Consider the following 26,839-nt stretch of genomic DNA (forward strand, 5'->3'; position numbering starts at 1 on the left):
GGACAGGGCGCATTTAAAAAAAATGTTTTTTCTTATTTTAACTTTTTTTATTTTTTCACTGTTCTTTAAAAAAAAAAAAATTGTCCCTTTTATTCCTATTACAAGGAATGTAAAAATCCCTTGTAATAGAAAAAAGCATGACAGGTCCTCTTATATATGATATCTGGGGTCAGAGAGACCTCAGATCTCATATTTACACTAAAATGCAATTTAAAAAAAACAAAAAAACAATTGTCATTTGAAAAAAATAAAATAAATAAAATGTCCCTCTAAGAGCTAGGCGCTAGCTTCCCCTCACTCGTCTCCATGTCAGGCCAGGGACAGGTCCGGATTGCCGTTACGGACCTGGCTCCTAACTTTTTTAGCTGGCTCCTAGATTCCAAGCAAATTTGTCAAGCCCTAGCTTAACTCCAGTGTACAAATGCATATAAAAGCAAAGGAGCTTCAAAAAATACAAAGCTGAAGGATCATCATCAGCATTCAGACTTTACAAAGAATGCAACAAGGAATGTACAAGTGCAATTAGGGCTGAAGAAATTCTTTAAGTATATAAGCAGTAAAAAAGGGAGGACAGACCATATTGGTCCCATATAGAATGATGAAGGAAATCTAGTTACAAAGGATGGGAAGTTGGCAAGGGTATTGAATTTATTCTTCTCCTCTGTCTTCACTAGGGAATCGGGGGGCTTCAGTAACCAAAACTTTATCCTCATGACACCTTACAGGAAGCACCATAATGGCTAACAGAGGACAGCATGATGGACTTGTGTCTTTTTTCAACCTCACCTATTATGTAACTATGTAACCCAGTTGTCTTCAGAATCTTGTTTCCCTTAACGGACATGAGAAAAACTAAATTATTATTCCTGTGTGGATTTCAAACATTTACACATTCTCTATAGAAGTTTAATTTTTTTTATCTCAATGCACTGCTATGGTTTACGGCTGTCAGTTTCATTTTAGATAAGTATGAAAGCAGCAGCCAAAAAAAATGAGTCATTAGCTTTGGTAAGGGGTCAGTTATGATAAATGGATCCCATTTTCAGTTCTCTTTTGTGGTATTAAGCAACAGAAATCATGAAACTGAGCTATAACTTTTATTTAATTAATAAACTGTATTTTCACTAAACACTAATATATGCACATATATTAATAACATGCAAAGTAATCTAGGAAGACATCAAACAGGAAATGTTTAGGATGAATGGACATACAAAGAGCGTGGGAAAGCAGCAGGGACAAACATACATTAAGGTGATTGCAAAGTTATAATTTTTTTAAATTAAAATAACAAACAATTTATACTTACTAACTCTGTGCAATTGTATTGCACATAGCGGTCCCAAACGTCCTTTTCTGGGGTCCCCTACTGGTGCTCTTGGCTCCTCCTCCCTTCTGAGCACCCCCATAGAAATCCGCTTGCTATAGGGGCACTCGTGTGGGCTCAATCTCGAGCCGGGCTATGTGCATCTATAGACACACACAGTGTAGCTTGCCCTGCCCCCAGCTCCTTTCTCACAGGATTTGATTGACAGCAGCAGGAGCAAATAGCCTCCACTGCTGCCTCCGTGTTCTGTGAGGAAAGAAAGAGAGAGTAGTGCTGCTGATCCCAGGCACAGTGCTGGATCGAGGTCAGGCTCAAGTAAGTATTTAGGGAGGGCTGGGGGGAATGATCATGGAAGGTTATTTTACATTAATGCAGAGCATGCAATAAGATGAAAATGCCTTGAGCATTTACAACCACTTTAACCACTTAAGCCCTAGACCAATTTGCAGCCAAAGGACCAGGCCCCTTTTTGCGATTCGGCACTGCGTCGCTTTAACTGACAATTGTGCAGTCACACGACGTGGCTCCCAAACAAAATTGGCGTCCTTTTCTTCTCACAAATAGAGCTTTCTTTTGGTGGTATTTGATCACCTCTGCGGTTTTTATTTTTTGCGCTATAAACAAAAATAGAGCGACAATTTTGAGGCAGTCATTAACTGGTTAAGAACATAGCCCTTGTACACACGGTCGGAGATTCCGACAACCAAATCCGTCGGATTTTGTCCGTCGGATCTTGTCCGAAACTGTTGCATACACACGGTAAGACAAAGTTGTCGAAAAATCCGATCTTTCAGAACGTGATGACGTAATTTGGTTACGATGGGACTACGTTCAGGCTAGTAGCCAATAGCTTTGATGTTAGAATTTGTTCTGAGCATGCGTGGCACTTTGTCTGATCGGAATTCTCTACACATGATCGGAGTATGTCCTATCGGACCAGTTTGTCAGAATATATTTCCAGCAAGGTGGAAAATTTGGTCCGTCGGATATTCCGACGGAAACAGTCTGATGCATACCACACACTGTCGGATTATCCGACAACACGGTCCAATAGGACACATTCCGACGGATTCTCCGACCGTGTGTACAAGGGCTAAGAGTTAAACAAAATTAGATTCAAGTAGGGACAGACCAAAATAGAGTGGGATATGGACAAAAATTTGCGTAAACTTGTGCCCAGACTATGTAGATAAATATTTTTACATAGCACTAAATGTACTTTAACCTCCCTGGCGATATGATTATTTCTGATTTTAGGTGCTGAAAGCGGTACAATTATTTTGCATGGAAATTTGGCGTTTTACATTGTAGGCCTGCAATTCTTAGGAATAACTCATCCTGGGTATGATAGTAGTTTGAAACACAAAATCATACATTATAATATAATAAATAACTATAAATAATTATAACAAATAATAATATAATAATAATAAAAATATTCAATAATGTAATCAAATCAAAAACACTGAAATTTGCTCAGTTGCAGAATTGTTGCTGTCTTTAGATTTAGGGTTTGATGATGAATTTCCTCAAAAATTGCTATCGCTCAATTCTGCGAGAGTTTATCATTTATTATCGCTGTTTTCTAGTTGGTCTATAACCACTTTTGACATAAAGGGACACTTTTTGGTTGCTATGGACAATCACCAAATTCCAGGCAGAAAAAACAGTATTTATAATATAAAACTACATGCAGGGCACTGCACAGACCACTAGGGACAAAGTATTTTTTTTATACAGTACTGTAATCTGTAAGATTACAGTACTGTATGTGTATTGTGTGTTTTAACTTTTTTGAATTTGGCGCCATTCTCTGCTCCCGTGCGTCGTAACGTAACGTAACGTCGTAACGGCACTCGGGCACTGTGTGAATCAAGCGGAGGACGGCTCGCACACACAGCAGGGAGACATTGCAGGATCCAGGGGACAAGGTAAGTAACCTCTCCCTCTATCCTGCAATGTGATCCCGAATCTGGCTCGGGGTTACCGCTTATGGTACTGAAATTCCACCCTGAGCCAGACTCGGGAATACCGCCAGGGGGGTTAAAATTAGCTCTCTTTCACTCCTGTAGTTTTAGGCATTGTGCAGAAATTCATTTTCACCCTATCTTTTCTATGGAATCAGAATAGTATAGGATCAAAATAGTATAGGATAGTAAAGACAACACCCAGTGACTGGTAGGACAGAGGCAGGCCATACAGATTTAGGCTGGTCATAGATGGAGTGAATTTCTTTCCTGCATCCAGGGGTTGCATGAAAGAAATTGAATCAGTTCCTCCATTAACACAAACAGTGTTGACAGGGGAATCCCTCCTGTCGGCAGGGAAAGCCATCCCCATTGGGAGAACACAGTTATTATTGCTAGCAGCTATAACAGCCGCAAACGATAATCACATGTAAAATTCAGCAGGCTGGTTGAACCCAGGTTGATTAATTAATCAACTCTGGTATATTCAGCCTGTCCATACATAGTTCGAACAGGAACCGGCCGAGATTCAAATTGTCTATGGCCAGCTTTAGTTAAAGCGGAGCTGCAGGCTCCTTCAGAAAAAAATAAAATTCAGCAGCTACAAATACTGTAGCTACTGACTTAATATTAGGAAACTTACCTGTCCACAAATCCAGCGGCATCTTCACTCGCAATGATTTTTCAATTGGCTCTCGGGTGCTGCCGCCGCCATCTCGTCTAATAAGGGAAACCGACAGTGAAGCCTTGCAGCTTCACAGGCAGTTCCACCCTGCACATGCGTGAAGCGAGCTGCACTTTGTGAATGGCCGGGGGGAAGGAGGAGAGTGCAGAACTTCAGAATGAGTTCACCACAGCAAAGTCAGTCAAAACCTTTGGAACCCCCAAAGGTGCCAAATGTGGCAGCAGGGGTGGGGGTAAGGGAGGCAAATAAGCAGAGTTTCCTCTTTTGCGTGGAGCTCCGCTTTAAGGTGGGGAAGGACAGTAAAAAAACAGACAAACATATGTAAAGAAATACAGACAGACACAAAATAAACAGAATAGATAGGGCCAAACAGAAAGTGGGGGAGAGAACAAGAAGCAGGGCCAACTGAGTAAAGACAGACACAAACTTACAGGACAAAACAAAACAAGACACATGTATGGCCAGCAGGGACTGGCAGAATGGGCATGTAATTAGGTTGGGGGAGACACTGGCATACAGATAAAGAAAATAAAGCTTTTATCAGTCCGTATTCACTCTCAGTGCATGGGATATGTACACAGGCATGCTCTGACCCTTCCTTTTTCCCCACTTTATGTGAGTATTATTATAATTATTACACAGGATTTAAATAGCACCAACAGTTTGTGAAGCTGTTTACAAGGGTAGACAGTACAGTTACAATACAATTCAATACAAGAGGAAACAGAGGGCCCTGCTCGGTAGTACTTACAATGATTTAATATAATTTATATATAATTTATAAAATATAATTTAATATTCTGTACATCAGGAAATGTAGATCTGCCTTAACAGACTTTCTTTTTTGCACTCTTGTATTATTTACTGTTGATAAGGCCTAATAACGTATTTGAATCTCCACTAGGATAAAAAATCTGGCAAATTCTCTGCATTCGTATAATTAATTACATAATGTAATGACTACAGATTGTTTATGTCTATAGCCTCCAATATCTAAGAGATAAATGTAATAAAAAAAAAAAAAAAAATCACTGTGTAAGATCCACAAGTTCAGTGTACAAAACCATTAAATGTCTAGTTAATAATTAACATTAAGAGGAAATGTTCTTGAAGAATAATCTTTGAAGTCCAGAGATATCATCAAGAAAAATAATAGCTAGCTCTAGTTTTTAGGCTCCATGCAAATTGGTTTATTGATAACGCTGTTTCTCCTGACAGGAGAAAATCAGAGTTAAAACTCACTTAAAGCGGAGTTCCACCCAAAAGTGGAACTTCTGCTCATTTGTCTCTTCTACACCTTCGGTGCCACAATTCCCACTTTTGGGAGTCCGGGCCGCGGCCCGGGACATCACCGTGGGGCACCCTCCTCCTTTCATTGTCGCCGGGTCAGTAGGAGAGAGGAGCGGGGCCTCACGTATGCGCAGTATGGTTCCCGGCGTGAAGCCATAAGGCTACACTGCCGGGTACCCTTACTCGCAATGGCGGTGGCATCACCCGACATGGAAACATCAGCAGCAGTGCCGTCATCGCTGGACTCCAGGACAGGTAAGTGTCCTATTGTTAATAGCGAGTAGCTGCTGTATGTGTAGCTGCTGCCTTTTTCAAAGCAGTTTAGGCGAGTTTTGCAACATTTGATGTTTGGGAGTTTATTTATGGTGTCTTGAAAAAGTATTCATACCCCTTGAAATGTTCCACATTTTGTCATGTTACAACCAAAAACGTAAATGTACTTTTTTACAAATAAATATGTGAAAAGTGTGGCATGCATTTGTATTCAGCCCCCTTTACTCTGATAGCCCTAACTAAAATCTAGTGGAACCAATTACCTTCAGTAGTCACCTAATTAGTAAATAGAGTCCATCTGTTTGTAATTTAATCTCATTATAAATACAGCTCTTCTGTGAAGCCATCAGAGGCTTGTTAGAGAATCTTAGTGAACAAACAGCATCATGAAGGCCAAGGAACACACCAGACAGGTCAGGGATAAAGATGTGGAGAAGTTTAAAGCAGGGTTAGGTCATAAAAAAAATATCCCAAGCTTTGGATATTTCAACTATTCAATCCATCATCCAAAAATGGAAAGAGTATGTCACAACTGCAAACCTACCAAGACATGGCCGCCCACCTAAACTGACAGGCCGGGCATGGAGAGCATTAATCAGAGAAGCAGCCAAGAAGCCCATGGTAACTTTTTGGCCGAAAATCAAAACGATATGTGTGGCAAAAAATGAACACTAGTGAGAAATGTTTGATTCCGTGCAGTGGAAAATTTTTAGGTACCAGCAGGAAACTAAATTTAAATAAATAAATGTGTGAAAGTTAAATCACATAAATAAAGAACTGCTGCCCCTACTGGTTACTACCACCTGAGTGGGGTAAACAAATGAGAGAAAATGAAAGTAGGTGTGGTACTGTTTGTTTAGATATCTTGAATAATTAGTGATATAGTATAGCTCCAGAAGACGTCAGCACGACGAAACTAGTAGAGCGGAGACAACAGACGTTCCTGCGTCATTTCCGGTTGTCGGCGACAGTGTCAGCAGTATATGCCTTTATGCTTTATCGTAAATGTGAGTACATTTTCACACTTTTTTTAAAATAAACAAGGTTTTTTACAATTTTACACTATTGGGATCCTTCTCTCTTTTGTATGGTGTACAAGTGAAATATTACCAGGATACCTAGGAATGGGTAATTTCCAGAGTGCTGCACAGTGGCAAAAACTGTGAATGTCTCATACACCTGGAGGGGGAGTAATTTCTGGTGAGTGCAGTCACAATAAGAGCACGGATAAACCACGTATGTTGTGTTCACCCTTCAAGAGGAAATAGAGCAGCGGGGGGTCTCTTCCTTCGACAGCACAAAGCACTTTCACCTATTCTAAAAAACTTTTTGGGACTATGAACTGTATCATTTGTTTTTTACATTAATGTTGAAGCAGGATTATTCACATTGGAGATATATAATTATTCACGTTGGAGATATATACTTATTTTTGCACTTTTGCACTTAATTTTGTGTAGTTTTATATTTTATGTTTTCTTTCTGCATTTTTTCTGCATTTTTGTACCTACTTTTTTGTATATGAATTTCATAAGATACATTAATTAATTGTATTAGGCACATTACTATATCACTAATTATTCAACATATCTAAACGAACAGCGCCACACCTAGTCATGTACACACTGAAATATTTTGTTTTGGAATATCATTTTCATCTGAAAAATACATTTATTTAGTTACTCACAAAATTTGTTTTTATTTATTTCGTTTTTGTTAAAAATTGCATTCGTCCGAAAATCCAAATTAATTAAGGTCGAATCTGTCATTGAAGGCTCATGGTGTCTGTCGAATGTTCAAAGAAGATTAGGCGGAGCAGCTAAACTGTATGACTCCGTATAGTTTAGCTTCTCCATCGAATCTTCTTAGAACTTTCAACAGACACCATAAGCCAAAGATTCGACGTTTGTATGTTTTTCGCTGCTTTGTCGAATCTTTGTTGTTCATGTTGAATGTATATAGTTCAAACAGAAAATGGACTGGTAATAGTGATCACTGATCAGACAGGTAACATGATAGGGTATATAGAATCTGTATAGAATCTCTATTATAATACAATAAAATAATATAGAATCGATAATAATAACCCCCCCCCCCCCCCCCCCCCACAACACGGGCAGTCTCTGAGGCTATCACAACACTAGTATCACTATCAGGTTCACAACACTAACACAATAGCAGCAGATTATTATGAAAAAGTTAAGTTGAACTGTAGCTTGCTTCACTATTGTTCTGCTGCTGTGCTTATGCTAGCTCTGCTAGCAATTGTAAGTGAAAGTAAGTTGGCTGTACGTGTGTACTTAAAGAGGAGCTGCACAAAAAAAAAAATATTAAAAGCCAGCAGCTACTAATATTGCAGCTGCTGACTTTTAATAATATCACACTTACCTGTCCCAGGTTCCAGCGATGTCGGCGGCAGATGACGAGCGATCGCTCGTCTCGCTGCAGCCACCGCCGCCATCCTCTGTCAGGGAATCGGGAAGTGAAGCAAGAGGGCTTCACTGCCCGGTTCCCTACTGCGCATGCGCGAGTCGCGCTGCGCTGGTTCCCCGCTGTGTCTCTGGGAACTGTGTGTTTCCCAGAACACAACGGGGGGGGGGGGGGGCGGAGCCATGCAGCGGTGGGCGGGGCCATGCGGCGGTCTGGCTGGAAGTGGGTGCAGTTACCTGGATTATCCAGGTAACTGCACCCCCCTCCCCCCGAAAGGTGCCGATTGTGGCACCGGAGGGGGGGAGGGATAATACTAGCGGAACTTCCCCTTTAGGGTGAAGAACCGCTTTAATAATTAGGTTGTTCCCATAGTAGCCAATAAGATTAAAACCTGCACTGACTGGTTCCTGTTCACAATTATTTTAACCTTAAACTTAAGACCAATTATTTCTGGCTTCCACAAGACAGATCCCGGCTCAGATAACTCCATTTATTCTCCCTGGTCCACTAACAACACATTTTACATGCCTTATACACACAATGTTCCGATTCTCTGCCCCCCTCCTCCTGGATCACACTGCTGCCTTATACACACAATGCTCCGGCTCTCTGAATCCCTTCCAGAACACACTGCTGCCTTATACACACAATGTTCCGACTCTCTGCCCCCCTTCTCCTGGATCACACTGCTGCCTTATACACACAATGCTCCGGCTCTCTGAATCCCTTCCAGAACACACTGCTGCCTTATACACACAATGTTCCAACTCTCTGCCCCCCTCCTCCTGGATCACACTGCTGCCTTATACACACAATGTTCCGACTCTCTGCCCCCCTCCTCCTGGATCACACTGCTGCCTTATACACACAATGTTCCGACTCTCTGCCCCCCTCCTCCTGGATCACACTGCTGCCTTATACACACAATGCTCCAGCTCTCTGCCCCCCTCCTCCTGGATCACACTGCTGCCTTATACACACAATGCTCCGGATCTCTGCTCAACATCCCCCCCCCTGCACTCTGTATCACACTTCTGCCTTACACAGACTCATCATTGGATCGCTCCTCCTTATCCAGCCATTTTCTCAAGCTCCGTGCTCCCTCCCTTAGTCTGTGATCTACGCTGCCATTAGAAGTCCCCTTCTTCTTCACCTTGCACTCTCTGCACTATTCCCGGTGCCTCCCTCTGAGTTCACAGAAGCAGGAACTACAGTATTGACCGTCAGTGCGCATTTAGAACAACACTGGAAACAACATTGGGCAGTATATATCCGCCACAATGTTGATTTGTGGCAGAACCCCTGGGGACCATAAAAATTTTCTCTGTGACCATCAATGGCACACGGACTACTGGTTGGTGATGGCTGTTTTAGTGGATTGATGCCATCAGTGTGTGGCCTTCTTTGAAAGACTATTGTAAGGCTCATTATGTTATCCAAAATTTTAGCAAAAACTGAAATTGATTTCCTCTGATAACAAATTAAAATCTTTTGTAGCAAGAAGTAAGGACTGACCAGCTGCTCAGTAAGGAAAGAGAGAGAGTAAGAAGAGCACTAGATTGTCCAATGACATAAAATTTAGGGAATCGTGCGGATACCAAAATGCGTGCAGGGAATTAGAGTTTGTAAGGTGTGTGTCCAATGGAAGGGCAGTATAATGTCATATAATATGGGAGTGAACAAGCCCTTGACTGCCCACCTGAAAGAAACTGGATAAAAGCAACTTTGCCTTCTTGATAAACTTTTTTGGCTGGGTACACATGAAAGCCAACATGTCTTGGGGGATAGTTCTTCCTTTTTCAGGGTAATAAGCAAAAGATCAAAGAATATTACATAAATGCTGGTCACAAAAGGCATATGAGTGAATGAGATGAGAGTATAGAAAAAAGAGGGGGAGTGATGAATTTTATGGTTTTGAGTCAGTAGCTAAAAGCCAAATGCTAAATTAGAGCTGCTGGAGTGGCATCACTTGTCTGGTTACACACTGTGCCAATTTGTTTCTGAATTTACTGGCCACCACGAAACACCTTTATGGCTTTATATGTGATACCAAAGTATTTACCTTTTTTAAGAAAAGATAATATAGTTTATTGTCACTGTATACATAACGAAATGTATAAAAGTACACTTTACAACAGCAATATTAAAAAACAGTTCTCAATATAACCACACATACATACTTCCTAACATATGCCCACATATCTGTTCCTAAATATAGCATGAATATAATTTTTTTTTTTAAAAAGTAAAATTTCACATAAAATTCCTAACTCTGCATCTGGTGGGTTTATAGGCAATATTCATGCTTAGCAGGAACACATGATCACTGTGTTCTCCCCTGTCAGAACGGCGATCTGCCTTGTTTACATTTTCGTGCAATAGAGCTGCCCAGCCACAGTATATGTGTGGTAGGCGGTCTTTAACCACTTTCAGACCGGACCATTTTGTTGGCTTAAGACCAGACCACTTTTTGCGATTCGGCACTGCGTCGCTTTAACTGACAATTGCACGGTTGTGTGACGTGGCTCCCAAACAAAATTGATATCCTTTTTTTCCCACAAATAGAGCTTTCTTTTGGTGGTATTTGATCACCCCTGCGTTTTTTATGTTTTGCACTATAAACAAAAAAAGAGTGACAATTTTGAAAAAAATGCATTATTTTTTACTTTTTGCTATAATGAATATGTTGCGCAAAATTTATATTGTTTACAAAATAGGGGATAGTTTTATGGCATTTTTATTACTAAGTTTTTTTTTTCACTAGTAATGGCGGCGATCAGCGATTTTTATTGTGACTGCGACATTATAGCAGACACATCGGACATTTCTGGCACATTTTTGGGACCATTGTCATTTATACAGCAATCAGTGCTATACAAATGCACTGATTCCTGTGTAAATGACACTGACAGTGAAGGGGTTAACCGGGGGGGGTGGCTGTGTAGGGGTTAAGTGTGTCCTAGGGGCGTGTTACTAATTGTGGGAGCGTGGATGTGTGTTAGTGAACACTGATCTCTGGTCCAATCACAAGGAGCAGAGATCAGTGTCACTTGTTGCTAGGCAGAACGGGGAGATGCTGTTTACTTCCGCATCTCCCCGTTCAGCCTCCCCATGAGACGATCGCGGGTATCCCCACGGCGATCGAGTCCATGGGACCCGCAACCGGACTCACGGGGGTCCCGGCGGCAATTTCAAATGGACGTACCTGTACGCCAATTTGCCTGCCCGTGCCATTCTGCCGACGTACATCCTCATGTGCCGGTCGGGAAGTGGTTAAGTAGTCAAGGGTACTCCAGCCTTAAAGTGGTTTTGTACACAAAATTGCAAGTTCATCTTATTCAAATGGCTTTGGAACATAGATGCAGTTATGACCATTGAAATAAAATAATATGCAGTATTTACCTTTTATTTTTAATGTTTATGCCGACTTCCGGGCTCTCCTCCCGTGGGAGTAGGCGTGTTTATCGGCTTCGCAATGGTCCCTGGGAACTTTTTTAGCTATTTCCCAGGAATCAGTGGGGGACACAGTCATGCCGAAATCTCGTGAGATTTCGGAAGGAGGACGCCGGTCACGTGACGAGGGCATGTCCGAAATTGCCATTTTGAAAGTGGGCAGGCAGCTCTATCTGCCATTACCACTATAGCACATGAGGCAAGAGGAAGGAAAACAAAGAGGACACTCAATGAGCATGTGCGAGATGGAGCGGTGGATGCTGGGAGCTCAGCATCATCGCATCCAGGAAGTAAATGCCTGTGGGCTTCAAACGCCCACAGTGAAAATGGAAACCGCCGGACTGCTTTTTTAAAAGTTTTCCTTAGCAATGAAATAGTCATGCCGGGGGTTAAAAAGACGCCGATCGTGACTGCAAAGACACTGTAGGAATCGCCCACCAGTGACACAGGTAAAAAAAAAAAAAACGGCAGGGGAATCCCGCTTTAACAGTCCCTGCTTCACTATTTTTTTCACTAGAATACAAGTATTTTGAGACCATGACAACTCCCTTGTAATATGCACACCCAAAAATTTTATAGCCTTTCCACCTTATGATTACTTTTTTTTAGCTCCAACTAACACCTCCCATTTATCATAAATCTCGTTAAATATACCGATTCTAGTATGCCATTTTTTCTATCCCCTGTAGTACCTAGTTATTGTAAACTATTCCTTTGTGTTATTTTACTGGTAGTAAAATACCATAAAGGAAGTAAGAGGAGCAATCCCCCAAACCATGTCTGTGTATATGTATCTGAAAATTTACAAATATAGGTTTGGGCTGAAAAAGCAGTTTTCTCCAATTAACTTCATTTGGGAAGTCAAATGCTTGTACTTTCCCATCCCCAGTTGCTCAAAAAAAAAAAAAAAAAACTTTTTCATGCAGCATCCTGCTAGAGAAATCATGTTTTCTACTGCATTGGTCATTATGCCATACGTTTCTCTTGTCTTACATTATTAAACCTCATCTTTGACTAACATCTTTTTTTAAAACCCTACCCAGCATTTCAGGCACAGTCTACTTTAACAGCAAAAAGAATAGAACGATTTTTCTTCCAGCCTCTAGTCTCCTTACTGGTGAATCACTGTGATTTCTGACTAAAGCTTTGGAAAGTAGTGTTTGAGGTGGCAGTGCAAGCATAGAATGCCGTGCCTGATGCAAATTATAATGGAAAGCAGAAATATATAATGTATGGGTCTAAAGTATACATATTAGAACTAACCTTTTCCTAATCTCTCAGGTCTTTTGTCCGTCTTCTCTCTCCAAGAAATAGATGGCAGACCTTCTTTATCATTTGCATCTTGCTGTATGACTTCCTCATAACTTGGAGAAGACAATGAAGATTTAATTTCTCCAATTGTTTCCTTATCCTTTTCATTTTTTTCCAACTGTTGTCCATGTAGGTCAGTCACATTTGTTCTGCCCAGATGTGAAATTGGAGAAGATGGTGGCGTTGGGCTGGCAGGTTTTGGAGCAAGGGATGGTTTTTGTATAGTTGGTGATTTAGGGGCTACTCTGTCTTTATTATGAAATGACACATGGGGACTTGATCCTGACACTATAGAAGGGGCTATAAACTGGGCATTATCAGTTACATTGCTTAAGGTATCCACTAAATCTTTAGTAAGGTTATCTTTCTTCATCTTTACAGGTGATCCTAAAAGTTCTTTCCTGGTTATAGTCCTAATTTCTGTTTCATCTGTTGGAGTTAATGGGGCAGGAACCCCTTCGAAGCTGTCTCCTGCACTATATCGCTTTTTCCTTCTCTGTTCATTCTGTGGATCAGCATGAAACCTTAATGAATAGTTTGTCCTTCTTAATTTGATTCCAAACGGAGAGTTTTTGTCTTCTGCACTTTGCAATAATTTATCTGTTTTCACAGTGCCATTACTAAATTGCGTTTCAAGGGACATTTGCCCTTCTAAGTGCCCCCGACGAGGAGATTGTGGTAAGTTAGGAACTAAGAAAGATGGAAGATCTTTGGAAAATATCCATCCTTCTGCATTCCCATCAATTGTAACTTGCTTTTTAATTCTCGTCACCATTTCCGGGACCATGACTGTCCTCTCTCCAGTCTTGCCCTGAGGTGTGCTGTCAGGTAATACTGTTATATTTTCCTTACTTGGAGATTTTATTGAGGTCTCAATACTTATTTCTGTTAATCTTGCAGTTTCTGGAAATTTCTGCCATGCGGGTGTTATTGAAAATTTAGGGATAGCTGACATTGTCTTCCGTAAGCTGCTATGAGAATCACCCCTGGTCTTAGCCATCCTGTCATCACCAGAGTCAAAAAGACTACTTTGGTTCTTTTCATCAGTTGCACTTTCAGCTTTGCTTAGTATTTTAGACCTTATGGAAGCCCATTCTGCTAGGAATGACTGATTGTCTAATGCTTCTGATGTATACTTTGTCTTACTACTGACTTGTTTAGTACTTTCCTTTTCTTTCTGCATTTTGTTTTCTGTTATATCTAATTTTCTTTCGTCACTGAGGCCCAGTAAAGACTTACAAGCAGGATCCTTAATCTGATGTAGGTTTACAGCTGTACCACAAAGCTGTGCTCCTGTTACCAAAATGGCAGTGTGGGGTATGCACTGAGAAGATGAAAGAGAGTGTGAACTAATGGTGCCCTTATTTTCCTTTGCATCGTGTGTACCTGGGGATATTATTGGCTCTTTTGGTACCGTAACTGGAGTTAAATGAACTTTCTCGAATATAATTTGCTTTTCACCCGATGTGACTTTGAATGTAAATGGCCTCTGCTTTTGGTCAAGTTCCTGCCACCTTACTTCTTCGTTAATTCTTTCCTGCTCTTGAGACTCTACTTCCTTTTGTTTTCTCTGCTTTAGTTCTTCCTCGTCTCCTTTAATTTCCACTTCCATTTTTTGCTCTTCGGGTAGATCTTCCTCTGCTGAGGCAGCTTCTGTATGCAGAGCGGAAAGGTGTTTTGGGATAAGCTCCTTGATGTCCTCAGGTATCTGTTGTTCTTTCTTCTGTAATGTATTTTTTTCTTGAAAGTCTGTTTTTTTCTGACAATCAGTTCTATTTAGATCCTCTGATACTTGCTGACTTTGGCTTTTTGGTGTCTGTAATTGCTGTTCATCGGCTGTCTGGGGAGATTTCTTCTCCAACAATGCCTGACCTTTTTGTTCCCCTATATGAACAGTTTTTTGTTGCTCTGCTGCTTTCTGCTTTTCCAGTTCCTGCTTTTTCTGTTCCTCGATGATCTGGAGAGTTCTTTTTAGCTCTAACTGATGTTGTCTCTGTTCTTCTGCCATCTGAATGTCTTTCTGCTGCTGAAGTTCACATTTTTTCTGCTCTTCTGTAACCTGGAGAACCCTTTGCACATCTATTTCATGTTGTTTCTTCCCTTCTGTTTTCGGAACTACTCCTCTTTCCTCAAAAGTTTGTCTTGTTTTCTGTTCTTCTCCTATCTGAAGGGCTTCCTGTTTCTCCTGTTCATATTTCCTCTGCTCTTGCACTATCTTAAAGGCTCTCTGCTCTACTTCATGTCTTTTCTGCTCTTCTGCCAACTGAATAGATCTCTGCTTTTCTATTTCCAGTTTTCTTTGTTCTTCTGCTATCTGAAGTGCTCTCTGTATCTCCAGCTCCCTTTTCTTCTGTTCCTCTGCCAGTTGAAATGTTTTCTTCTGCTCCAGCTCATGTTGCTTCTGCTCCTCTTGCCTTCTATGCTCTTCTAATTCTTTCAGAATTTGTTCAGCTCTCTGTTTTCTCTCTTCTTCACGTCGACGCTGTTCTTTCAGTTCATTTTCATTTTGTTCTTTTATTTTCTGTTGGAGCCTTTCCAAATCTATGTTTCTAATGATCTCCTGTCTCTTTCTTTCTTCCTCTTCTTTCCGTTTATCTGCTTCGGACTTCTTATCTTCCTCAGGCTGCCTAGTTTCTTGTACTACTTGTCTGCTGGTACTGGGATCTGGCTGTTTGCCTTCTTGATCTTTATTGATTTTCTTTTCCCCCTTAACACCCAAAGTTCTAAATTGCTCAGATACTTGGGATTCATGGATTTTTCGTTCAAAATGATCAGACATAAGTATATTATGGGAAGGAATATCCATGGAGTGGAACATGGCTTTGTCAAGGGATCTATGCATATGCAAAGTGATTTCATTTTCGTTGTCTTCTATAGTGTTGAAGTCCTGTGGACAAATTAGAAGTGGTAGATAAACCAGATATAATATTGCACTGTAAAAATGTAAACTCTAAAATGATTTTTGCAGTTTGCACCTTAAAAGTTAACAAATTAGCAAAAATTCTGATCACATTTGCAGTCTTTTTTCATATACATATGCTGGAACATGCATGTTTGAACATTGCAAGTACAATGCAAGATCTACAGTCACCATAAATACTCGGTAACTTAAATGGGAATGATAGGTTTCCATTCTTTGTCATAGCATTAGGAAAGATGGCCTACAGCCAGGCAATTTTATATAGTATCTGCAGCATGATTTAATGGTGAAATATGGCATTGCAGAATAATAATAAAATACAATGGTTCTGTAATAGAACCCCTGTTGTTCACTAATCAGACTTCAGGGTCTGTAAAGGCAATAGTTATTTTTAAAGAAGATTATTGGAAGGCTTCACCCTTATTTTCAACATTATCTACTTAATAAAAAATAAAAATAAAATATATATATAGGTTTATTTACATTATTTCATGCATTATGCATATCTAAAACAAGCACATAATAAATTGAACTAAAATATACTACCTGGGACATGCCTCTATGTTTCTTTGACACTCTCTGGTTTTTTGGCTTGACAGAAAGTTTGTGTTTAGCAGCACTGTTATCTAGTCGTGCAACAGACCGAGGAACAGCATCCAGATTTATAGACTCAATTGTGCCTGACGGCCGTTTTGGCCGAGATGTTTTCACTGGAGTTGCCTGCACATCAAAAAAGGAAAACGGTTCAAATGTAATTTCAGCTATAGAAATAGAATACAGTTTAAATAGAATGAGGTTTCCATTTCCAACAAAATCTGGAAACCTCTTGGTATTGGTGGGTTATTCCCGAAGAATGTGAGAGTCCTCTTTTCCTTCATCTTCCAAACTGAAATCTGCTCTGTGCCTTCTGAAGGATTTAAACCGGCCATCTTTGTTTTTAAAAAGTAATGCAATTCCTTAAAAGAACCATTTTTCAGTGTAAGATACAGATTATCAACTACTGCCCCTGGCGCAACCCTTTATGCTGCATAAAACTGGTATTATGTGTAAGAATAATTAAAGCAAATTTTTAAAGAGTTAAAGCTGATAGTTGCAAGAGTTATTAATGGAGCAGAATGCCAGTGATTACATCCTATATTGCTGGAGGGCTTCCTACACACATTTTGCAGAGTCAGAGTGATGGGAAGAAGGAGCAGAAATGTACTCCCAAAGTGTTTAGGTAAGCTTTTCCCAAACTCAGCGTGCTGTACTTGTTGCTGTTTCACCTGTGTATCTGGAATTTTGGAAGTACAATGGATTTACATTTGATTTGTTTTATGTCTATAGAGTCTGGACAGTTATGAGCACTTTCTAGTAAGGCCTTGATAACTTTTGTCCTTTTGTAACTACTCACACATAAATAACTTTGACCTTTGGACATGAAATTGCTTGAATCGATATATCACAGTGTTTTTACAAGGGATATTGGATGTATTTTTGCTGAAGCACCTCAGATTTCTGATGCGAGAGATGCACATCAATATGTTCATTCAGCCTGCATTCATCTCTATGGTAATTAATGAATGGTGCCTGCCATCACATCTCAAGAGTAGTCACATGTAGTGGCAATGCACAGCACACCTCACTACTGGCAAATGCATGGCCCTGTGTTGCCATGGTTATTTGTAGTGATTTTATAGCACTAATATGGAGATAGATTTTAAGACCATGTGCTGTTTTAAAAGCAAGCCTTCCCCATTGATATGCAAATGAACCAGTCAGACTAGTATAGGAGCTAAGCAGAGGAAACAGTTTATAGGATATGATGTAGAGGAAGTTGGGGGGAGGAGAGGACTTTGAACAGACATGTGGTCAGATAAAGAACAGAGTTGTTTTGGGAGACAAAAGAACATCGTGTGCTGGAAGACTTCAGAAGAAGATGTTTGGTGTTGGACTCCAGGAGACTACTCCATCATAAAGACATTGAGTAGCTGTTTAGCACATTGGCATACATATTGTACATGTTTCAGCTTGTGCATGTTGTAGGCATATTTTGTAATATTTTGCATGCTATTAACTGTGTATTATGCAGTTTTATGAGCATTTTTTCCTGTTCATTAAACTTGGGCTTTCAATTTATGAAATTGTATTCATGGTTCTTTGTCCAACACAACACTTCTCCAAAGTCCTCCAGCTTCCAGCACACATTGTTCCTTTGTCTTCCAAAACAACTCTATTCTTTGTCTGACCACATGCCTGTTCAAAGTCCTCTCCTCCCCCTACTTCCTCTACATCATATCCTGTAAATAGCTTCCTCTGCTTACCTTATAAACTAGTCTGACTTATTCATTTGCATAACAATGGGTGGGGCTTTGCTTTTAAAACAGTACATGGTCTTAAAATTTAACTCCATAGTGCTATAAAATCACTACAAATAGCAATGTTGGTGCTGGCCTCTTTTGTCTCTGAAAGATAATTCAAGCTGTACCACCAACTGATGCACATACGTATATTGCATACTAGCCATGTAAAGCATATTACCTTATACAAAGGTAAAGGTTGATACCATCTAAGGGAAAATAAAGCTGACCCTATGATCTATTTCTTTTTAATAACAAGTGCAATACTTACTGGCCAAACTGCTAAGAGATCAGCTAGGTGGCAACCCTAGCAAACTATTTACAGTTTGACATTTAAGCGATGGCTAAATTCCACTTTAATGAGAAATAAATAAATGCACATATTTTTGCATGACAAATAATGTGCATTTATTTATTTTTTTACCCACATGAGTCTGTAGGATCACAGGTGTGATGCAGCCATGCCCTCCATCATTCTGCCTACCTCTGTAGAGGCTTTCAGTTAGAAAGCTAGAGGAAGTGTCAATTGACTAGGGGTGCATTGATCCATGCAGACGGGACTAGCACTTTATTAATAAAGAGATCCTTCAGCTGATTTTAAATGTGACAGTGGCTACGGAGAAGGGGACTTGGGGGTGAGAGTACTAAGCTGAACCATGTTACATACTAAATATGGTGGAACATGTAACATGTTCCAAAAGGTGAACTTATCCTTAGATACACAGGTCATAGAGTCATAGAGGATATCATTTTCTTTAATTGGTTAATAAAGTTCTGTTATTGTTATGTTAATTTTTACACATGAAAAATAAATCCTGATTTGATTTTATATCTGTAAATAGTTCACTAAGGAGTTCTAAAGCCTAGTATTTGAAAGAGAAGTATGCTTTTTTTTTTCCAGAATCATACTTATCTAGGTGGATGCAGCATTGGTCCGATGCTGCATCTTTCCCCCATCACCTGCATTGAGAACCAAGTTATAGAACACTGCCCATGGCTTGGCTCTCACAGATCCCTGAGCAGAGAGCTGCTGACTATCAACACTTCAGTCCGCTCTCTGTTGAAAATTGGTCACAGGAGTGCAAAAGGAATTGCACTCCTGTGACCAATAAGAGAAGCCCAGCCAAAGAAGCTCAGGCTGGACTTCTCCTTTAACCTTTGCAGTGTGTGTGTGTGTGTGTGTGTGGGGGGGGGGGGGGGGGGGCACTACAAGGGTCAATTTATGTTCCCCATAGAGTTCAACTTATAAATAAATAAATAAAACAAAATCATTATTTCTGTATTGAACCCACTGTCCAATGCTCGGCTGAATAGCTTTCGGCATTCTTAAAAACATCAGCAAATCACTTGAACTAGAATAGCTGTGTTTAGGATTTTATGGTCAATTGATACACACAGGTCAGGACATTTACCTTTTCCTCTGTTTTATGTTCTGGTTCAGGAGCATTGCGTGGGCTGTGAGAACTCAGTGATCTTGCCTAGAAAAAAAACACACATCTTTCACTATGATATAATAAAGAATTATTGTGCATAACTGAACACTTAAGAAGACAGACACTGTAGACTGCTTAGCTTGTATGGATACGAGCTATGAGTAAGTACTGATTTCAGTGCGAAACGCATCAGAATTTTTTGTTCTATGTTCTCTTTTGCTGTGGTTCATGTGAGGTAATTTTGAAAAATAAAGGTACAAGTTACTATAGATTCTATCTGGAGTGCGGCTGTCCAGAGTTTCTTCCCTTCCTATCTACTTGCTTGTGCATTAGCCAGCACCTGGGACTCCTTACCTGGAAATCAAGCTATTATCCTAGTGGATTGGCCTGGAGCAGTGGCTCTCTCTTTCTCTTGTATGGATACCACTGAATCATCTATAGTATTCAATTTCAAATTCAAAACATATTAAATCGGTATTAAACTCAAAAACAAAAATGTATTATATTGCAGCTTACCAATTCATAGATGTGATGGCTGCATCAGTTTTTTTTTCCTTTATTTTCACCTGTTTGGTGGATTGTGCCAATAACAGTGGCTACTTTAATCAAAGTATGTAAAAACTTAGTATAATGAATAATATGCTGGTAATCCAAGTAAGTCTGCCGTTACAATCAAATCATAAGTAAGTGCTGCGAAACAAGACACTCTTTGTCCCCACTGTGTCATATTGTTGTATTGGAGTGCTTTTATATGTTACAATAAAGATGGATGTGCAGCTGTACAGACCTTTGGATTTTTTCCTACCAGTGCCTGGAAAAAATATTCATACCTCTTACAATTTTCCACATTTTGTCATGTTACAACCAAAAATGTAAATGTATTTTATTGGGATTGTATGTGATAGACCAACACAAAGTGGCACATAATTGTGAAGTGGAAGGAAAATGATAAAGGTTTTTCAATTTTTTTTTTACAAATAAATATGTGAAATGCGTAGCATGCATTTGTATTTCTTTACTCTGATACCCCTAACTAAAATCTAGTGGAACAAATTGCCTTTAAAAGTCACCTAATTAGTACTGTCCACCTGTGTATAATTTAATCTCAGTATAAATACAGCAGTTCTGTGAAGCCCTCAGAGGTTTGTTAGAGAACCTTTGTGAACAAATACCATCATGAAGGCCAAGGAACACACCAGACAGGTCAGAGATAAAGTTGTGGAGAAGTTTAAACAGATTTAGGCTATAAAGAAATATCCGAAGCTTTGAACATCTCACAGAGCACTGTTCAATCCATTATCTGAAAATGTAAAGAGTATGGCACAACTGTAAACCTACCAAGACATGGCCATCCACCTAAACTGACAGGCCAGGCAAGGAGACTATTATTCAGAGAAGCAGCCAAGAAGTCCATGGTAACTCTGGAGGAGCTTCAGAGATCCACAACTCAGATGGGAGAATCTGTTCACAGGACAACTACTTTATAAGTCATGCACTCCACAAGTCTGGTCTTTGTGGAAAAGTGGCAAGAAGAAAGCCATTGTAAACAGAAAGCCATAAGAAGTCCCATGTGCAGTTTGTGAGAAGCCTTGTGGGGGACACAGCAAACACGTGGAAGAAGGTGCTCTGGTCAGATGAGACTGAAATTGAACTTTTTGGCCTAAAAGCAAAACACTATGGGTGGTGGAAAAATAACAATGCACATCACCCTGAACACCCTGAACATACCATCCCTGGTGGTGGAGCACCATGTTGTGGTGATGCTTTTCTTCAGCAGGGACTGGTCAGAGTTGATGGGAAGATGGATGGAGCCAAATACAGGGCAATCTTAGAAGAATACCTGTTAGAGTCTGCAAAAGACTTGAGACTGGGGTCAAAGTTAACCTTCCAGCAGGAAAACAACCCTAAACATACAACCAGAGCTACAATAAAATGGTTTAGATCAAAGCATATCCATGTGTTGGAATGGCCCAGTCACAGCCCAGACCTAAATCCAATTGAGAATCTGTGGCAATATTTGAAAATTGCTGTTCACAGACGCTCTCCATCCAATCTGACAGAACTTGAGATATTTTGCAAAGAAGAATAGGCAAAAATTTCACTCTCTAGGTGTGCAAAGCTGGTAGAGACATACCCAAAAAGACTTGCAGCTGCATATGCAGAGAAAGGTGTTCTACAAAGTATTGACTCAGGGGGGCTGAATACAAATGCACACCACACTTTTCAGATATTTATTTGTAAAAAAAAAAAATTGAAAACCATTTATCATTTTCCTTCCACTTCACAATTATGTGCCACTTTGTGTTGGTCTATCACATAAAACACCAATAAAACTCATTTATGTTTTTAGTTGTAACATCGCAAAATGTGGAAAATTTCAAGGTTTATGAATACTTTTCAAGGCACTGTATGTAAAAACCTAAATGATCCAGAATTTATTGTGCCATACATCTTTTCTAACTATGCCATATGTGATTTAAAGATAAACTTTTTTTTACAAATACCAATAATTTATTGTAGATCCCAACAAACCAGCCACATAAATGTGATATTATAACAAGCACAGCTATATCATTACAGTTCCTTAAGTGGAAAGAAAATCCTACTACCAGCAGGCAACGTGTGTTAATACAATCCAGAATAAGTGCTGACATATGCCAAAGATTCTTTAATTATTACTTCCAATGTTAATCCAGATGGTCTGTTCCTTTAGCTTGGAATTGCTTGTCACAATATGTGACACAGTTTTCAGAATGATATGATCAAAGAATCTATCTAATTCAGAACAAAATAAGTTGCTTCAAAACAAATTATTCTTCTAAACGAGCTCCAAAATTCAGCCACTTATTAACCACAATGTATATCTAATAAACCATTGGCAATGGACCACCATTGTTCCTGTTCACAATTCACGTTTAAATATTGTCTTGCCAACTGGGTAACACACAGAAGACCTCACGGTGCTTAGAGCCTACCACACAAGTGATATACTGTACCCACAGTGCATGCTAAAGTTTCTGATGACTTAAGTAAAAAATTAAGTAACAGAATAATTAAATTTAATAGAATGCAATGTTTTCATTTATGATGTGTTTGTGTCACCAAATAATGATTTTAGTGTATTTTTAGCTAAAACATCATTTTGATCCTAGTGGGCGGAGGGGCTGTGATTTCTAACAGCAGCTCTGTAAGCAGGTATGTACATCAGATGCCTTCCAGTTTCTAGGACACTGTGATGACAACTCTCAAAGCACAGAGAAAGATAAGACCAAAGTAAGTGTTTCATACATCCTTCTGAAAATGGTAAGAAAACATCATGTTCTTGATATCTGAATAAATGCACTCTACTGATTTCACAACCATTTAGCTTAAGGCATAAGAGCTTTTCTGTTTTTAATAATAGAATCATAATGACTTAAATTAAATCCTTTCAAAATCCAGTGCAGGATATTTTTTTGTTAAGGTAATACATTACAGATTTCATCCTTACTACATGTACAGGCACTGTGGCCATATAAAGTGTAACTATTAAATTAAATGTATGCACACTCTAATTAGTTATACAGCATGCATATCATTTAATTTGGGTGAAAATGTATGCTGTTTACTTTTTCTGTTCTGGGGAGAGAGGACATATGTTATATTTACAAAACTGTATTGTATCCCTGGATATATAGTATTAAAAGTATTTTGAGTCCAGCGAATCCTTCAGGTATAGTAAACAGCCCGACGGTCTTATTTTTGTTAAAGTCAAGTTAGTAATGCTGGTCATTATAAATGATAATTCTTCATAAATAATAGTGAGTGGTCCCGACTATCACTACTATAACCCACAAATGCCTTTGTCTACTGATCTGGATGTGATGGTGTGCTACACGTCATCCTCATTTTAATTACCCCACTTTATTAATCAATTCATTTGATATAAGAAGTTCTCATTTTCATTTTTTTTAGGAAATCTCTCCCTATTTACCCTTTCCTTAATACCATTTCACCTTTCATTCTTTCTTCTTGTAAAGGATATTGTTAATTGAGTTTTGCATATTACAAACAAAAACACAAGCTTTTATTCTTAAAGCGGGGTTCCACCCTCCCTCATCGGAACCCTCCCCCCCTCCGGTGCCACAGTTGGCACCTTTCAGGGGGGAAGGGGGATGCAGATACCTGTCTAAGACAGGTATTTGCACCCACTTTCTGGCATAGACTCCCACAGGAGTCTATGCTGTTTCCTGTCCTGGCGGGCTGTCTGCTGGGACACACATGGGTCCCAGAGACAGCGCGGACCATTCCCATTGCGCTGCGCGACTCGCGCACGCGCAGTGGGGAACTGGGAAGTGAAGCTGCAACGCTTCACTTCCTGATTCCCTCACCGAGAATGGCGGCGGCAGCAGCTGAGAGCCGAGCGATCGATTGGCCTCGGCTGCCAACATCGCTGGACCCCGGGACAGGTGAGTGTCCATTTATTAAAAGTCAGCAGCTGTAGTATTTATAGCTGCTGGCTTTTAATATTAATATTTTTTTTCCCAGTGGAATCCCTCTTTAAACTGTCAATAGACTATCTCCAATTATCTAAAATGTTTGGCCGGGCCTGCAAAAAAGTAATGTCTGTGCATAACTGTTTCCAGGGAAGAAATTACTTCTGCTCAGTCATTACAGAATTCCTATTTAGGACTGATACTTGAGTAAAGAGAGCAGAGCACCCAGTGTCCAGAATAAGAGCTGAAGTGATAATTCTGCTGCACCAGTAAGGTAGCAGCCCATATCTCCAAAGAGACAGCAACACCATCATTCACCACCTAATATCTGTCAAGAACCATTCTACTGGTATTACAGTTTATATCAGGGATATGCAATTAGCAGACCTCCAGCTGTTGCAGAACTACAAATCCCATGAGGCATAGCAAGACTCTGACAGCCACAAGCATGACACCCAAAGGCAGAGGCATGATGGGACTTGTAGTTTTGCAACAGCTGGAGATCCGCTAATTGCAGATCCCTGGTTTATATGGACAAGCTAATGTTAGGTGCTGGTTGGCTACCATACACAGCTGCACCAGATTCTGAGTGCATCAATTTTAGTAAATCTCCCCCATTGTGAGGTGGTCAGGTTGTACTTTTTTGCCATGATCACATGTATAGTCTTAGTTTGTCCATTGCATTTTTCACAGGCTTCTAATTTTATCTAACACAGTATTACCACTTATCCTCCGATCTCCTCATGTTCACAAGTGCCAGTCTTACCCTGTGTCCATCAGTTATAAGGCCCATATCACGATCCCCTGATGCCTCCATGGGGCTGACATATGTTTCCTCCATTTTCTCTACTCCCGCTCCCAAATCTTGCATTTTCTTAACTGGAGTACCAGTTGGGGGCGGTTGTCCGAACCGGATGTTTTTGCCCAGTTGTTGCTGACATACATAAATAAAAGTATACATTTTATTTAGAGATTAAATAGTACATTTTACCTGATGTTAATACTTTGCTTTAAATGGATACAGCACAAAACTGTTCATAAAAAAAAAATGTTTTCCTCAGATAGTGATTTTCAAACCATATGTGACTCAGACTCTTTTTATATTCCTCAGGTCAGCCATCAGCCTCCCACAAATAATATTTTTAAGCTATATTTCATGTCAGTCATTGCAACTTGTCACATTTGACTCAATAGCTGTAAAACAATGCCTTCAATCATGTTCCCAACCACTCCCCTGAAAATCACACGTGACTCTCGGCTTCCTTTAAGGCTGTATGTAGTAGCTTACCAGTCTGTGTGAATACTTGCTGCATTAAACATTCAAATTCTCATGAAGCCAAAATAGAATTCTCTAATATAATTAATAAAAAAATCTAACACATAAGTAAAAGTTGTCAGTACTTTTTCCATATCTAGAAAGGTTTAGGGTTCTTTACTTTAGATGACTATGGTTTATGGTGTAAGCATGTTTGTTGGTCTTTGCTGCAAAATTCAGAACTTAATTCTTTGGCATTTCAGAATTTAACCACTTCCCACCCGGCCAATGCATATATACGGCCGGGTGGGAGCCGTCTACTCCTGATAGGACGTTCAGGAACGTCCTTCAGGAGTAGCGGGATCGCGCGCGCGCGCGCCCGCGCAGCGGCGCGATCCCGATGTGCTCGTGTCACCCGGACACGGCACATCTCAGATCGGCAGGAGGGCTCTGTGATTGGCCCTCCTGATCACATGACGGCCGTGTCCAATCACGGCCCTCATGTGATGTAAACAAACAGCCGGTTGCTAGGCAATCGGCTCTCCTCTCCTCACACGGAAGTCACCGCTGAGGAGAGGAGAGCAGAACGCTGCAGCCGGCTGATGATCAGTGAGTATGGGCTGCTTTTTACAGCTTTTTACTCACTGATCATCAGTGTAGTGTAAACACACAACACACCACACAGTACAAACACAGTCCCCACATATGTCCCCAAAACACACATGTCCCCAAAACACACATGTCCCCAAATAATAAAAACACATGTCCCTAATAATAAAAACATGTCCCCCACATATGTCCCACTAAAATCACATGTCCCAATGATTATCTGCACACATATGTACGTGATCACCTGCACACATATGTACATGATCATTTGCGTACATATGTCCGTGATCACACAAACCAATTATTATACACTTAACGGAATTTTTTTTACCAAAAACATGTAGCAGAATACATTTTGGCTTAAATTTATGACAAAATTTGATTTTATTGGATTTCTTTTCAAATAGAAAAAAGAAAATATTGTTTTTTTTCCAAATTTCCGCTATTTTTGCGCTTATATGGCGAAAAAAAAAAAAACGGAGTCGTGAATAAATAACACCAAAATAAAGCTCTATTTGTGCGAACAAAATGATAACAATTTCATTTGGGTACAGTGTAGCACGACCGCGCAATTGTCACTGAAAGCGATAGAGCGCTGAAAGCTGAAAATTGGGCTGGGAAGGAAGGGGGTGAAAGTGCCCTGTATTGTAGTGGTTAAGTAAAGTAACTAATGTCAACAGTTTTTATTTTTATTTTGGATAGATTTGGAAATGATTAAAACAATTGTCAGTTTTTTTGTTTTTTTTTGTGCTCTACATTGGGAAGCTTTCCCTTCACTTCCTATCTTGGAGACTCAACAGAAAGTGAGAGGAAATCAGTCAAATGGGAGGGGAAATTCTAGATTAGATAGTTTTACCTGGAGCAGCTGTCCTTATTGTAAGATTTCCTCCCTATGTCTGTTCTAGTGATATCTTTTACAGTGCCTTACAAAAGTATTCACCCCCTTAGCATCTTTCACGTTTTGTTGCCTCACAACCTGGCATTAACATGGATTGTTTGGGGATTTGCATTATTTAATTTATGGAACGTGCCCACAACTTTGAAGATTTTTTTTTTTTTATTGTGAAGCAAA

The 26,839-nt window shown here is 39.9% G+C and overlaps 1 protein-coding gene across 3 annotated transcripts in view; it reads right to left on the minus strand.

Moving 5' to 3' along the window:
- CRACD (capping protein inhibiting regulator of actin dynamics) overlaps positions 1-26,839 on the minus strand; it is a 240,215-nt gene that overhangs the window by 20,445 nt on the left and 192,931 nt on the right. For all 3 annotated transcript variants that reach the window (XM_077477445.1, XM_077477446.1, XM_077477448.1), the window contains exons 5-8: positions 24,670-24,837; positions 19,408-19,473; positions 16,203-16,376; positions 12,689-15,623 (exon numbers count right to left, since the gene is read on the minus strand). In XM_077477445.1, coding sequence (XP_077333571.1) covers positions 12,689-15,623; positions 16,203-16,376; positions 19,408-19,473; positions 24,670-24,837 — 3,343 coding nt within the window. The remainder of the gene's footprint in view (positions 1-12,688; positions 15,624-16,202; positions 16,377-19,407; positions 19,474-24,669; positions 24,838-26,839) is intronic.

Source organism: Lithobates pipiens, unplaced genomic scaffold (genome assembly GCF_037356315.1).
Source record: "Lithobates pipiens isolate NorthernLeopardFrog02 unplaced genomic scaffold, aLitPip1_a1.2 Scaffold_13, whole genome shotgun sequence".
NCBI classification, from domain to species: Eukaryota; Metazoa; Chordata; class Amphibia; order Anura; family Ranidae; genus Lithobates; species Lithobates pipiens.